Source organism: Oncorhynchus mykiss, chromosome 30 (assembly GCF_013265735.2).
Source record: "Oncorhynchus mykiss isolate Arlee chromosome 30, USDA_OmykA_1.1, whole genome shotgun sequence".
NCBI lineage: Eukaryota > Metazoa > Chordata > Actinopteri > Salmoniformes > Salmonidae > Oncorhynchus > Oncorhynchus mykiss.
Window position 1 is genome coordinate 20,874,157 of NC_050570.1, and position 15,325 is coordinate 20,889,481.

General features: G+C 41.1%; 1 protein-coding gene across 1 annotated transcript in view; it reads left to right on the forward strand.

The window, feature by feature from the left end:
* Positions 1-2,836: 2,836 nt before the first annotated feature.
* Positions 2,837-15,325, forward strand: part of LOC110521536 (glypican-1) — a 58,138-nt gene continuing 45,649 nt past the window's right edge. The window contains exon 1 of the mRNA XM_021599140.2: positions 2,837-3,471. Coding sequence (XP_021454815.2) covers positions 3,315-3,471 — 157 coding nt within the window. The 5' untranslated portion in view covers positions 2,837-3,314. The remainder of the gene's footprint in view (positions 3,472-15,325) is intronic.

A 15,325-nucleotide genomic window follows, 5' to 3' on the forward strand; every position in this document is an offset into this window, starting at 1 on the left:
GTTTAAGACATGAAGATGAGTCAATACATAACATTTAAAGAACTTTGAACTTGTGCAGTGCCAAAAACCATCAAGCGCTCTCACGAGGGCCGCGACAGGAAAAGAAGACCCAGAGTTATCTCTGCTCAGAGGATACGTTTATTATAGTCACCAGGCTCAGAAATTGCAGCCCAAATAAATGCTTTACAGAGTTCAAGTAAAAGACACATCTCAACATCAACTGTTCAGAGGAGACTGCGTGAATCAGGCCTTCATGGTCAAATTGCTGCAATGAGGAGGAGGTGAGATGGCGTGGGGGTGCTTTGCTGGAGACACTGTCAGTGATTACTTTAGAATTCCACAGCACACTTAACCAGCATGGCTGCCACAGCATTCTGCAGCGATACGCCATCCCATCTGGTTTGCGCTTAGTGGGATTATCATCTGTTTTTCAACAGGACAATGACCCAACACACCTACAGGCTGTGTAATGGCTATTTGACCAAGAAGGACGGTGATGGAGTCCTGGCCTCCACAATCACCCAACCTCAACCCAGTTGAGATGGTTTGAATTAGCTGGATCGCAGAGTGAAGGAAAAGCAACCAAAAGTGCTCAACATATGTGGGAACTCCTTCAAGACTGTTGGAAAAGCATTCCAGGTGAAGCTGGTTGAGAGAATACCAAGAGTGTGCAAAGCTGTCATCTAGGCAAAGGGTGGCTACTTTGAAGAATATCAAATCTAAAATATATTTCGATATATTTTTTGTAATGTCAGTTAACTTGACTTAAACAAATCACAGCGCAGATTGAAGGGTACACTTCCTGCTTTTACTTCCTGGCATGTTCGTCAGTAGTTACCACAGGCACAAAGTCATAATTAGGGCTAAACCTTGCCTATTTATATAATTTATCTTCTTAAAATCTGATTTGAAATCTAACCTTAACCGTAACCTTAAACACACTGCTAACCTTATGCCTAACCCTGAGCTTGAATTAGACCAAAAAGCAAATGTTTGTTATCATGAATTTTTACAATTTCGCCAATTTTCATTTTGTGGCTGTAGTAACTAGTAACAACCTCTTGGCATGGGTACACTCAAAATGTGGCTGCCACTCAGTCAGAGAGAGAGAGAGAGAGGGAGGGAACTCTGCCAAGAGCCTTTCACTGACAAATATCAGTGCCTTGCCCTTTCTGTCTTCTAACTGTCTCGCTTTGTAGGGCTATGCAGCCTGGATGGGCGTAACAGAGTAATAGACTAGACGTAACACTGTCCGGGACACTCAAATTAGTAAGGTATGTTACGTTTGATATGGTTATATAAAAGACAGAAGGTTACTTAAGGCAAAAATGAAATTAAGGTTGTTGGTCGGGAAGGATAGGTGGGCATTAAACGCAAACGTCAAGCAACCAAAAGGTTGCACATTCGAATCTCATCCTGGACAAATTTAGCATTTTAGCTAATTAGAAACTTTGCAACACCTTAACACTTTTTAACTACTTTGCAACTACTTAGCATGTTAGCTAAGCCTAACCCTAACCTGGACATCCACAAATGATTACATACCATAAGAAACGTAATACATCATACTAATTGGAGTGTCCAGGATTTACATTTACTATGTTACATCTCTCCCTGAGTCCAGGTTGGCCTAAGGAATACATTTCACACTTCTATCACACATGCACACAGACTATACACACAACCATGCAATCATGCACCCTCGCACGCACACACATATGCGCACACGCACACACACACACACACACACACACACACACACACACACACACACACACACACAGAGGGCTGTGTCCCAATTCACGACAACCCCATGTTAATCCAGTACAGACCCTGGCAGGCTACACTGTAACAGGGATTACAGTGTGGTTAGTGAGAGACTAGATGTGTCCCCTGTACATGTAATTACACTGTCATTTCACACATACAGTTTAGTGGCTGGTCGGACCTCCCACCCACCAACTCCCACCTCTCAGGCTTCTGTACCCATCTTTGTGCCATGCAGGGAGATACGGCTGACAATCGGATTATATGCTTGGAAATTGTGTGTGTACAGTACAGTAGGCCTATGTCAATGGGAATGTGTGTAGAGAATTAATGAAGACACTTTGTTCGGTGCAATTATGTGAGTTTTGTCATTGTGTTTTATGGACACCTGTGGGTAAAAAATGTATTTTGCACGGAACTCAAACAGATGAACAGAAAGTATTGTCCCATTGTGGTCATGGTACAGATCTAGATTTGAGACAGTTTGCTACAACAGGAAAATAATTCTGCTGCAACAGGAAATCTGAATTACTATGTGGATTATAATGAATGGACATTTTTGTAGGGGTTGATGCAATTTTTTGTAAGGGAAAGTCTGAAATTATAAAGTGAAAATTACAAACTTCAGAGGCCTTTTTAAACCTCAAATACGCTACAAGTTTTACATTTCCTGCTTTGTATGAAAGTTATACTGCAGGGTATACAAATAAAGAGCCTACATCTTTATCCCATCCAGTAGCCTAGAGATGGTGTGGACTTTCAAGAGCCAACAGTGAATGCATTTGAGCTAATCTCCATAACGCGAAATCTCGAGTGATTTTTCTAGAATTATACACTTATTTTTCACCAAACAAATAGGTTTTGATTGGCTCTGGAAGAAAGATAAATAATATTAAAGTGCTGCACATTCGAAGTTGTTGATTTTGTATTATGAATAAAAATGTATTTAAAAAACAACAACAACAACAAACAAAGAAAAAAAAGAAATCAGAAGCGCACTGACCTGCAGGTGGTGGCATCCTCTGTTCTCCGCGGGGCGGCACCAAAACAGCAGCTCCGCATGAGTATCCCAGCGCGATTCCAATCCTATACTGGCTGTGCTACGTGCTCAGCTCACAACACTCGGGCTATTCTCCCTTACACATCTCCGATATTTGTAGAGTTCACCTGTTCCATACAGTTTCATCAAAGACTACTGTGACTCTTCACTGACAGTAGCAGAGCCTTTATTCGGTTTATTGGTGGATTTTGATAACACGTATTACAGTAATTAATTTTCGTTTTTTTTTTAGAGCGGTTCTGCCTAGTAGACTCATCACTGCGAGGACTTGCTCATCTTGACAGTCACAGCGTCGTCACAGGACTCCGGGGAGCGCTGACAGATTGCTCAGCTGGTGTTTCCAGCTGTATCCTCCGCGCCAAAGCCAGATACACCGCCAAGGGAGGCTTTATCTACCGGTTGAATGTCATACGAGGCTTTGTAGGATTTATTTTTAATTGCCAAGACTCGTTCTCTTTGATCTACACCTTACTATTTGGTTGTCAGTATGGATTTTCTCCAGGCTCTCCTATTCCTTTGTCTATCTGCTATCCCATTGTCGGCGGACAATGCGAGCAGTAAAGCCCGGAGCTGTTCGGATGTCCGACAGTTCTACAGCGGTAAAGGCTTCACTCTCAACGGGGTGCCACAGACAGAGATATCTGGTATGTAACGGCACATTTTCTAGACATAGTATTATATTTTTCAAGCAACTGTTTAATTAAATAATTATATAAAATGTTATAATTTTGGTTTCCAGTGTAAAATATTTAAAATATGAGCATAAGACACGATTGAGGGCAATAAGTAGGTGAGTGGTCGGCTGTTGTAGGCTTCTGTATCTACGGACAGCCTACTAGCACAATCTCCATGTGCAGCTAACTTGATGAAGCACCGAAGTTGCAACTACATTTGAAAAGAGCTTCTCGAAGTGCTCTGGTGTCTTCACATAGGCCAGGGCCTGATATCAATGTATGACTTTTAGATGTGGTACACTCTTAAAAAAGGTTTCCAAAAGGGTTATATGGCTGTCCCCATAAGATAACCCTTTTGGGTTCCAGGTAGAACCCTTTTGGTTCCAGGTAGAACCCTATGCAAAAATGGTTCTAAATGGAACCCAAACGGGTTCTACCTGGAACCAAAAGGGTTATACCTGGATCCCCAAAAAATAGTTATTTAAAGGTTTCTCCTATGGGGACAGCCGAAGAAGCATTTTAGGTTCTAGATAGCACCTTTTTGTGTACAGAAAGATAATTAAAAAAAAAACATAATTATCAGTAGGCCTACTACAGGGGTGTCAAACTCATTTCCATGAAGTGCCTGCATCTTTTTGTTTTTTCCAATTAAGACCTAGACAACCAGGTGAGGGGAGTTATTTACCAATTAGTGACCTTAATTCATCAATCAAGTACAAGGGATGAGCGAAAACCCGTAGATGCTCGGGCCTCTGTAGAATGAGTTTGACACGTGGCCTTTTACCTGCGAGTGCATCACTTGTTTTTAGTAATGTGGATAAAAGAAAGCATGGTATAACTAAGAGGCAAAGCATGGTAGGACATACATTCTATTTCAGGCTCAATATTCAATACAGTATTTGTTTTACTATTAACCATTTGTATGCTAATTGTATTTAGGTACACTCTTAATTGTCCTGCCTGTTCCTTTAACCTTTGGACTTCTGTTCCCAGTGCTCATCTCTATTAGACAAGGCCTCCCTCTTAACTGCCTCATCTGAACAAACAGTCCATCAGCAAAGATGATGTCATCACATAATCATCTTGAATAGTGTCATGGTGTGATGTCATGGCTTGAACACAGTATGCTAAATTACTGAAATGTATGTTATATCTATATTCTGACATTCAATATGACATTAAGTGAGTAGTAAACAGTTAATATTTCAGGATGGGTTATCAAAACAACCATGGAGATGAAGATGCATCAAAAGAACAGTTTTCTCATCCAGCATCTGTTTTAGCCTGTTCCCCATGCAACGCATCATGTTCTGTCACAGTGATTAATGGCCAATGTCAGCCTTTGATGCATCCATCCTTTATAGTGGACTCTTTGTTGTATTATCCATAACTCATGCATAGGTATGCACATACACATGCATATGGGTGCACATGCACTCACACACACACACACACACACACACACACACACACACACACACACACACACACACACACACACACACACACACACACACACACACACACACACACACACACACACACACACACACACACACACACCTTTGCATTATTGCGGAGTTGTAATAGGTTTCTGAGTCTCCTGTTGGCTGTGGATTATGTACACAGAGCTAAGGTAGTAGGGGGATTGCCAGTGGGCTCTGCAGGGAATTTGAAGGTCACTTCATTCAGTCTCATAGATGATATTGTTAAAGCAAGGGGAAAACATTGAATATTCCCAGTGAGAATCATACAAGGTCTGTCTTTTTTTTTTTGGATCTGAAATACAAAGCATTGGTTGCAGCTCAGGATTGGATAAAGATTGTAGTTTTTCATAACTTCCAGGACAAAAGATACTTTATATCTTCTATATCGATATTTTTTTTACACCCTACTTTCCTGTATGTGACCGTGGACTGGATAAAAAGCAAATATGTTCTGTAGATACTGATCTATGTTGTGCAAAATGTAATTTAAGTTTGCCGTGTGTAATTTTTAACTGATCTATGTATTTATTACATCCGTGATGACTGTAGCAATACCCAGCTGACAATGGTCCCTCAATGTTCACTGTTCAATGGATACTTCAATGTAATCCCTTTAGTTTCCTACAGTATCCTTGACAAAGAAAGGATTTTATTTCCTCCATTCAGGTGGAAGTTATACACTGAGTATAAAAAACATTAAGAAGACCTTCCTAATATTGAGTTGCAGGTTTTGTACACTCAGTGTATGAGTGTGTGTGTGTTTTTTTTTAAATTGAACCTTTATTTAACTAGGCAAGTCAGTTAAGAACTTAAGAACAAATTATTATTTCAAGCCTACTGAAATGTAACACCTCTCCCAGGGAGGGTATTTCATTCATGAACATGGATTGCCCATCTCATTTTCTGTGGACACACCCATGTACTCATATGACAGACGTCAGGTTGTACGGAAGTGGGTTCGTGACTCCATGGCCAGATTTCTCCATACCTCACATGCGTTAGGGTATATTGTGTGTTGTGCCAGTGAGGTGAAAACAAACTCTAAAAACATGAATAACGTAAGGTTGGGTCTAATCCTGAATGCTGATTGGTTAAAACCACATTCCAGCTGGTGTCTATTTCACAAGTTACCACAGGCTAAATCTATGACGTTAAAATGCCTATTTTCTATCTGACTTCGCAATCCACTCTCTCATCAGCCCAACCAGGCAATTTCTAAACTTGATCTCCACTATAAATAGCATCTAGACATTATCTCACATTTCTTTTAGACTAACATTTAGTTTTCAACAGCAGAGATTTGTATAAACCTTGCTGTCTGTCTCTCCGACATTTGCAACATTGTTTCAATATTCAAATTTGATCTCCAGCTGTCCCATAGTAATTAACGTGTCGGGATAAGACAGACAGGTTTTCTCAACCACTCGAAATCATGAATTAGCATAATTTCTATCAATAGAAAACAGGTTCAAATGAAACAAAGTGCAGCTAGTTTGAATTATTTCCAGCTTCAGTTTGAAATGATTGTGTTAGTTGTGTTGTTGGCTAGCTCCTCTGAACGACAGTGTTTGACGAGAGAGCACATTTTCTATGCCAGCTGAAATCGCACATCATTAGATCATTGTTATGGATGTATCCAAATAAATGTCACTAGAAAACAGTTTAAACAAATGCAGCTACTTCGTTGTTATTATGTCTTCACTGTTTAACATGACTGTAAGTTAGCCGTAGTTGGCTAGCTAGCAAGCACGGGATAAAAACGTTGCCAGCCAATATGGCAATGGAACATTTGGAATGAACTATTGAGTCGCGTCCTTAGACACAAAACAAAAAGACTGAACGACTGGGTCACGTCTCTGTGTTCAACAACCAAACCGATAGAATGAACGACCAGCTGGCTTGGATAACAACCATAGATTTATGTCTAGACTATATCTTGTGGAAGGATGAAATAGTATGAATACATTCATCAAAATAATGTTTTTAATGAAAATATGTCAATCTTTATTTGAATATGTTGGTAACCCATTGTAGAAAAGTGATAATGTCCTCAAAGCTGGTGTTTGAAGGATATATTGGCACGATATATCAACTTTGTCTCGGGTCTAACAACACGCGTGCCAATATATCCTCCAAACACCAGCTTCTCAGGCATGATCACTTAAATAAACTACATAAAATATGGAAGTGTTGCAGCGTGGGCCTTCAGATTGCTGCTTCCCTCCCAGAGACCACGATGAATCATCAGACGACCATTGAAGTCAGACTCCAGATACAACCCTGATATTATAATGAATGGGTCGGACAGTCCCACATATTTTTAGATGTTCCTTTACATTGTTTACTTTCATCTACTTCAGTTGCATTCACTGAGGAAGACATCTGAAAGTTATTCTTGTTACAGTAGCACTGTGTTCAACAAGTCAATGTGAGTTCCCTCTTCCCCAACTGCTACACAGTGAGACTCAACATCAGCCTTGTAGCCTGGCCCCGACTCCGAGCAGCCACTTTTCCCTGCGGCAATCAATAGACTTAATCACTGGTGTGATAAAGAGAGGAGTTTCTCAGGCCCCTGAACTCTGCTGGGTAATGAATCTCTCTCTGACGAGGAACCATGAAAGCTGCATTTCACTTGAGCCACATAGAAATATACTGGCTCTGCTTTTCACTGCTACTGAGAAGAACTACTGGACAGAAATTAAATAATAAACACATAATCATCTCATATCTGTGGTTCCCATTAATTGGTCCTCAACTCCTATGCATTATGTGCAGAGCGTTAAATAAACAATATAAGAGTGTTGTGTTGTCCGTGCTGATGAGCTGGTGCTGGCTTGGCTCCAGGCCAGGTTCCGTTTGTTCTTCTAGGTTCAGTTGAGGTTTGACAGTTACTCTTGTTTGGCTTCGCCCGCTTATCAGTATTCAGGCCTACCCTGTGTGTGTTCATCACAGTCAATTGATGCACTGAGATTTAGCAAAGTTTTTGAATCATTTACAGGGAAACCTGCCCTTTCATTTAGAGTTTTTCCCTCCTCACCCAATTAGCTTAGCGCTGAGGGTGAAGCCTGGGAGGGAAGTGATCTGAAGGGGAAGCAAGTGACAGGGTTCGACAGGGTGATCGTTATCTTGTACTCTGTCAGTGCCATGATGGCACACTACTCATCACAATGCTCCCAGAGCCACTGCCTGCCTTCACATCCACTGTGATAAACATGAGAGAGCTGAACGCCTTGTGCTGAATGTTAATGGGTTTCGTTTGGCAAATTACCCTTAATGAAACATTCTCCTCCAACACTCGGGATGTCTTTTGAGTTTCTCAGTTGCTTAACACTCTAGACACAGCTAGGATAAATATTAGTGATAAGTAGAAGATCTATGGAAACTAATGTGTCCAGTGGTTGACTTTGTGTTTGTCTCCTCTTTACTCTCTTGCACACTCTTCTCTATTGAAGTCAACAATTTCACTCTCTTTAACACACCCTCCTCTCCCCTCTAGAGCATTGATATTTTCCTTTGGTCTGCAGTTTTTCTTTTCTCCCTGTGTGTCTGTACACTAAGAAAGTGAGTGCCCTTTCACATTTTTGATATTGTCATTGAGTGTTTAAATATAGGGCCTTAGTCTAGGCCAGGGGTGTCAAACTAATTTTGCCCCGGGAGTCACATTTGTCCCCAACGAGGTCCAGAGGGCTGCACTGAAAATGTGTCATATTTCCTAATCGTCAAAATTAGCAAACAATAGTCCTCTATCCACTGATTTTGGGGTCGATGTTTGACACCCGTGGTCTAGGCTTTCCCAACTCTAACGTTCCATTGAACTGACTTAAACAGGATCACTCCTCACCTTCACATGGAAATAACATTTATTCAGAACAAAATAACAAAACCTGATACAAGATACTATAAAGAAAACAATCTGAAAGAGCAAAATATTCACACTTTTAGGAAATAACAGTACGATTACAGCTTTACTGAACACAAATATAAATGCAACATGCAAGAATTTCATAGATTTTACTGAGTTACAGTTCATAGAAGGAAATCAGTGAATTGAAATTGTAAGGCGTCAAGGTGTAGCAGGTAAGGCGGAGTCAGGCGCAGGACACAGAGATGAGTAATAAACGTAACTTTACTCAAAAAAACAAATATTCCAAGAAGGAACATAATCAAGCTCACAAATGAGACCAACTTACAATGAACAAACAAGCACAAAACCATGTGGGACACAGAGGGTTAAATAAGGAACATATAATTATGGGAATGGAAACCAGGTGTGTACAATGAAGACAAAACAAATGGAAAATGAAAAGTGGATCGGTGGTGGCTAGAAAACCGGTGGACGTCGACCGCTGAACGCCGCCCGAACAAGGAGAGGGACCAACTTCGGCGGAAGTCGTGACAGAAATAAATTCCTTAGGCCCTAATCTATGGATTTCACATGACTGGGGGTACAGATATACCTCTGTTGGTCACAGATACCTTTAAAAAATGGGCCTCCTCACAATGGGCCTCAGTGTCTTGTCACATTCATTTTGTGCATTCAAATTGCGATGAAATGCAATTGTGTTCGTTGTCTGTAGTGTATACCTGCCCATACCATAACCCCATTGCCACCATAGGACACTCTGTTCACAATGTTGACATCAGCAAACCGCTTGCCCACACAATGCCATACACGTAGTCTGCGGTTGTGAGGCCGGTTGTACGTACTGCCAATTCTCTAAAACTATGTTGGAGGCGGCTTATGGTAGAGAAATGAACATTCAATCATCTGGCAACAGCTCTCGTGGACATTTCAGCAGTCATCATGCCAGTTGCACGCTCCCTCAAAACTTGAGATGTCTGTGGCATTGTGTTGTGTGACAACTGCACATTTTATTGCTTTTTTATTGTCCCCAACACAAGGTGCACCTGTGTAATGATCCTGCTGTTTAGTCAGCTTCTTGATATGCCTCACCTGTCATGTGGATGGATTATCCTGGCAAAGGAGAAATGCTCACTAACAGGGATGTAATCAAATTTGTGCAAAACATTTTAGAGAAATAAGCTTTTTGTGTGTATGGAACATTTCTGAGATCTTTTATTTCAGCTCATAAAACATGGGAACAACACTTTACATGTTGTGTTTATAAACTCAGCAAAAAAGAAAAGTCCCTTTTTCAGGACAATGTCTTTCAAAGATAATTAGTAAAAATCCAAATAACTTCACAGATCTTCATTGTAAAGGGTCGTTAAGACACTAACAGTTTACAGACACTAACAGCTTACAGACGGTAGGCAATTAAGGTCACAGTTATGAAAACTTAGGACACTAAAGAGGCCTTTCTACTGACTCTGAAAACACCAAAAGAAAGATGCCAAGTTCCCTGCTCATCTGTGTGAACGTAACCTTAGGCAATCTGAAATGAGGCATGAGGACTGCAGATGTGGCCAATAAATTGCAATGTCCGTACTGTGAGACGTCTAAGACAGTGCTACAGGACGGACAGCTTATCGTCCTCGCAGTGGCAGACCACGTGTAACAACACCTGCACAGGATCGGTACATCCGAACATCACACCAGCGGGACAGGTACAGGATGGCAACAACAACTGCCCGAGTTACACCAGGAATACACAATCCCTCCATCAGTGCTCAGACTGTCCGCAGTAGGCTGAGAGAGGCTGGACTGAGGGCTTGTAGGCCTGTTGTAATGTCCTCACCAGACATCACCGGCAACAACGTCGCTTATGGGCACAAACCCACCGTCGTTGGACCAGAGAGAACTGGCAAAAAGTGCTCTTCACTGACGAGTTGCGGTTTGGTCACATCAGGGGTGATGGTCAGATTTGCGTTTATCGTTGAAGGAATGAGCGTTACACTGAGGCCTGTGCTCTGGCGGTGTCACAGCATCATCAGACTGAGCTTGTTGTCATTGCAGGCAATCTCAATGCTGTGCGTTACAGGGAAGACATCCTCCTCCCTCATGTGGTACCCTTCCTGCAGGCTCATCCCGACATGACCCACCAGCAATACTACTTGTTCTGTGCGGGATTTCCTGCAAGACAAGAATGTCAGTGTTCTGCCATGGCCAGCGAAGAGCCTGGATCTCAATCCCATTGAGCACATCTGGGACCTGTTGGATCGGAGGGTGAGGGCTAGGGCCATTCCCCCCAGCAATGTCTGGGAACCTGCAGGTGCCTTGGTGGAAGAGTGGGGTAACATCTCACAACAAGAACTGTCAAATATGGTACAGTCCATGAGGAGGAGATGCACTGCAGTACTTAATGCAGCTGGTGGCCACACCAGATACTGACTGTTACTTTTTATTTTGACCGCCTCTTTGTTCAGGGACACATTATTCAATTTCTGTTAGCCACATGTCTGTGGAACTTGTTCAGTTTATGTCTCAGTTGTTGAATCTTGTTATGTTCATACAAATATTTACACATGTTAAGTTTTCTGAAAATAAACGCAGTTGACAGTGAGAGGACATTTATTTTTTTGCTGAAGTAATTATTTTTTCAGTGTAGATACTGTCATTGATACATTCAAAGAATACATTCAAACAAAGAAGTGAGCAGTCCTAGAGCAGCGTCTGTGTACCCTTTCAGCACACATACAGTAGTGTTTCCTTGGTGGAGGATCTTTCATGTGTCAGGGAGGAAGTCAATGCTGTACATCGTCTCTAGCAGAAGAACACCCGTCCGAGATCAGCTACTCACTCAACCATTCACACTGTGCAGCAGCGCATAGAAAACCTTATCGCACTGTTGTTGTTTCTCGCTGCTTTAAAAAAAGTCTGTGCCGTGCGGTTGGTTTGCCAGCTGGATGGATGCCTGTGAGAGCACTGTCCCATGAAGGTGAATTATAACCTGAGCTCACCTGCCATAGTGAGAGACCACATGTGCTACAATGCCTTCAGAAAGTATTCACACCCCTTGACTTTTTCCAACATTTTGTGGTGTTATGGCCTGAATTTAAAATTGATTTAAATTGAGGTTTTGTGTCACTGGCCTACACACAATAACCCATAATGTCAAAGTGGAAATATGTTTTTAGACATTTGTACAAATTAATTAAAAATGAAAAGCTGAAATGAGTCAATAAGTATTCAACCCCTTTGTTATGGTAAGCCTAAATAAGTTCAAGAGGCTAAATGTATTAGTTATTAATTACACTTTGGATGGTGCACCAATACACCCAGTCAAAACAAAGATACAGGTGTCCTTCCTAACTCAGTTGCCGGAGAGGAGGGAAACTACTCAGGCATTTCACCATGAGTCAAATGGTGACTTTAAAACAGTTACAGAGTTTAATGGCTGTGATAGGAGAAAACTGAGGATGGATCAACAACATTGTAGTTACTCCACAATACTAACCTAGTGTAAATGACAGAGTGAAAAGAAAGAAGCCTGTACAGAACAAATATTCCAAAACATGAATCCTGTTTGTAAAGAAATTAACTTTATATCCTGAATATAAAGCGTTGTGTTTGGGGCAAATCCAACACAACACATCACTGACATCCCCTCATCACATTTTCAAGCATGGTGGTGGCTGAATCATGTTATTGGTATGTGTGTCATCGGCAAGGACTAGGGACTTCTTTCACGATAAAAATAAATGGAATAGAGCTAAGCATAGGCAAAATCCTCAAGGAAAACCTGGTTCAGTCTGCTTTCCAACAGACACTGGGAGACTAATTCACTTTTCAGCAGCATAATAACCTAAAACACAAGGCCAAATACAGTGCCTTGCGAAAGTATTCGGCCCCCTTGAACTTTGCGACCTTTTGCCACATTTCAGGCTTCAAACATAAAGATATAAAACTGTATTTTTGTGTGAAGAATCAACAACAAGTGGGACACAATCATGAAGTGGAACGACATTTATTGGATATTTCAAACTTTTTTAACAAATCAAAAACTGAAAAATTGGGCGTGCAAAATTATTCAGCCCCCTTAAGTTAATACTTTGTAGCGCCACCTTTTGCTGCGATTACAGTTGTAAGTCGCTTGGGGTATGTCTCTATCAGTTTTGCACATCGAGAGACTGACATTTTTTCCCATTCCTCCTTGCAAAACAGCTCGAGCTCAGTGAGGTTGAATGGAGAGCATTTGTGAACAGCAGTTTTCAGTTCTTTCCACAGATTCTCGATTGGATTCAGGTCTGGAATTTGACTTGGCCATTCTAACACCTGGATATGTTTATTTTTGAACCATTCCATTGTAGATTTTGCTTTATGTTTTGGATCATTGTCTTGTTGGAAGACAAATCTCCGTCCCAGTCTTAGGTCTTTTGCAGACTCCATCAGGATTTCATCCAGAATGGTCCTGTATTTGGCTCCATCCATCTTCCCATCAATTTTAACCATCTTCCCTGTCCCTGCTGAAGAAAAGCAGGCCCAAACCATGATGCTGCCACCACCATGTTTGACAGTGGGGATGGTGTGTTCAGGGTGATGAGCTGTGTTGCTTTTACGCCAAACATAACGTTTTGCATTGTTGCCAAAAAGTTCAATGTTGGTTTCATCTGACCTGAGCACCTTCTTCCACATGTTTGGTGTGTCTCCCAGGTGGCTTGTGGCAAACTTTAAACGACACTTTTTATGGATATCTTTAAGAAATGGCTTTCTTCTTGCCACTCTTCCATAAAGGCCAGATTTGTGCAATATACGACTGATTGTTGTCCTATGGACAGAGTCTCCCACCTCAGCTGTAGATCTCTGCAGTTCATCCAGAGTGATCATGGGCCTCTTGGCTGCATCTCTGATCAGTCTTCTCCTTGTATGAGCTGAAAGTTTAGAGGGACGGCCAGGTCTTGGTAGATTTGCAGTGGTCTGATACTCCTTCCATTTCAATATTATCGCTTGCACAGTGCTCCTTGGGATGTTTAAAGCTTGGGAAATCTTTTTGTATCCAAATCCGGCTTTAAACTTCTTCACAACAGTATCTCGGACCTGCCTGGTATGTTCCTTGTTCTTCATGATGCTCTCTGCGCTTTTAACGGACCTCTGAGACTATCACAGTGCAGGTGCATTTATACGGAGACTTGATTACACACAGGTGGATTGTATTTATCATCATTAGTCATTTAGGTCAACATTGGATCATTCAGAGATCCTCACTGAACTTCTGGAGAGAGTTTGCTGCACTGAAAGTAAAGGGGCTGAATAATTTTGCACGCCCAATTTCGAAGTTTTTGATTTGTTAAAAAAGTTTGAAATATCCAATAAATGTCGTTCCACTTCATGATTGTGTCCCACTTGTTGTTGATTCTTCACAAAAAAATACAGTTTTATATCTTTATGTTTGAAGCCTGAAATGTGGCAAAAGGTCGCAAAGTTCAAGGGGGGCGAATACTTTCGCAAGGCACTGTATACACTGGAGTTGCTTACTAAGATGACATTGAATTTTACTGAGTGGCCTGGTTACAGTTCTGACTTAAATCGGCTTGAAAATCTATGGCTGTCTAGCAATGATCAACAACCAACTTGACAGAGCTTGAAGAATTTTTAAAAAGATAGTGTGCAAAGCTCTTAGAGCAGGGATCATCAACTAGATCCAGCCACGGGTGGATTTCTTTTTTCTTGAGCGGATGGTTGGGGGGCCGGAACATAATTACAAATAATTCGTAGACTGCTTGCTTTCATTTGTATATGATCACGTCTCTCTATTATGCGTGGGAATACTTGGGAACAGATGTCTTAAATTAAAAACACTTGGAGCTGATTTCCTGGTGTTTTTTTTTACAGTCTTTTATGTCCAACAATAAAAATGAAATATGTATATATTTTGCTCAGAAAACTTGGGGGGACAAATAAAACCACACACGGGCCGACAATAGGGGAACTCTGTCTTAGAGACTTACCCAGAAACACTCACAGCTGTAATCACTGCCAAACATGTATTGAATACTTACGTATGTATTCAAAATACAGCATATTAGTGTTAGGTTTTTCAGAAATGTCTTAAGATTTTTTGAATTTTTTACAGAGTAATTTGTGTAGATCGTTGACAAAAAGATGACAATTCAATACATTTTTAATCCCAACTTGTAACACAACAAAATGTGGAAAAAGTCAAGGGGTGTGAATACTTTCTGTAGGCACTGTATATATTCGCCATTTGCTGCACAGTTTTTACATTCGTATGCGTCTTATGGGCTGATTCACGTGACTGTTTAGTTTATGTTTAGTTTTTTTGTTATTCTCTTGGTTCTGGTTCCAAGGTTAGTGAGTTATACAGTAAATTGTACTTTATGGGTTATGTGTGTGTGTGTTTGGGACTGGGAGTGGCTGTGTTGTGCGTTTTGATGTGTGTATTTGATAGGGGCTTAGGGCAGGCTTGTTAAAAGCC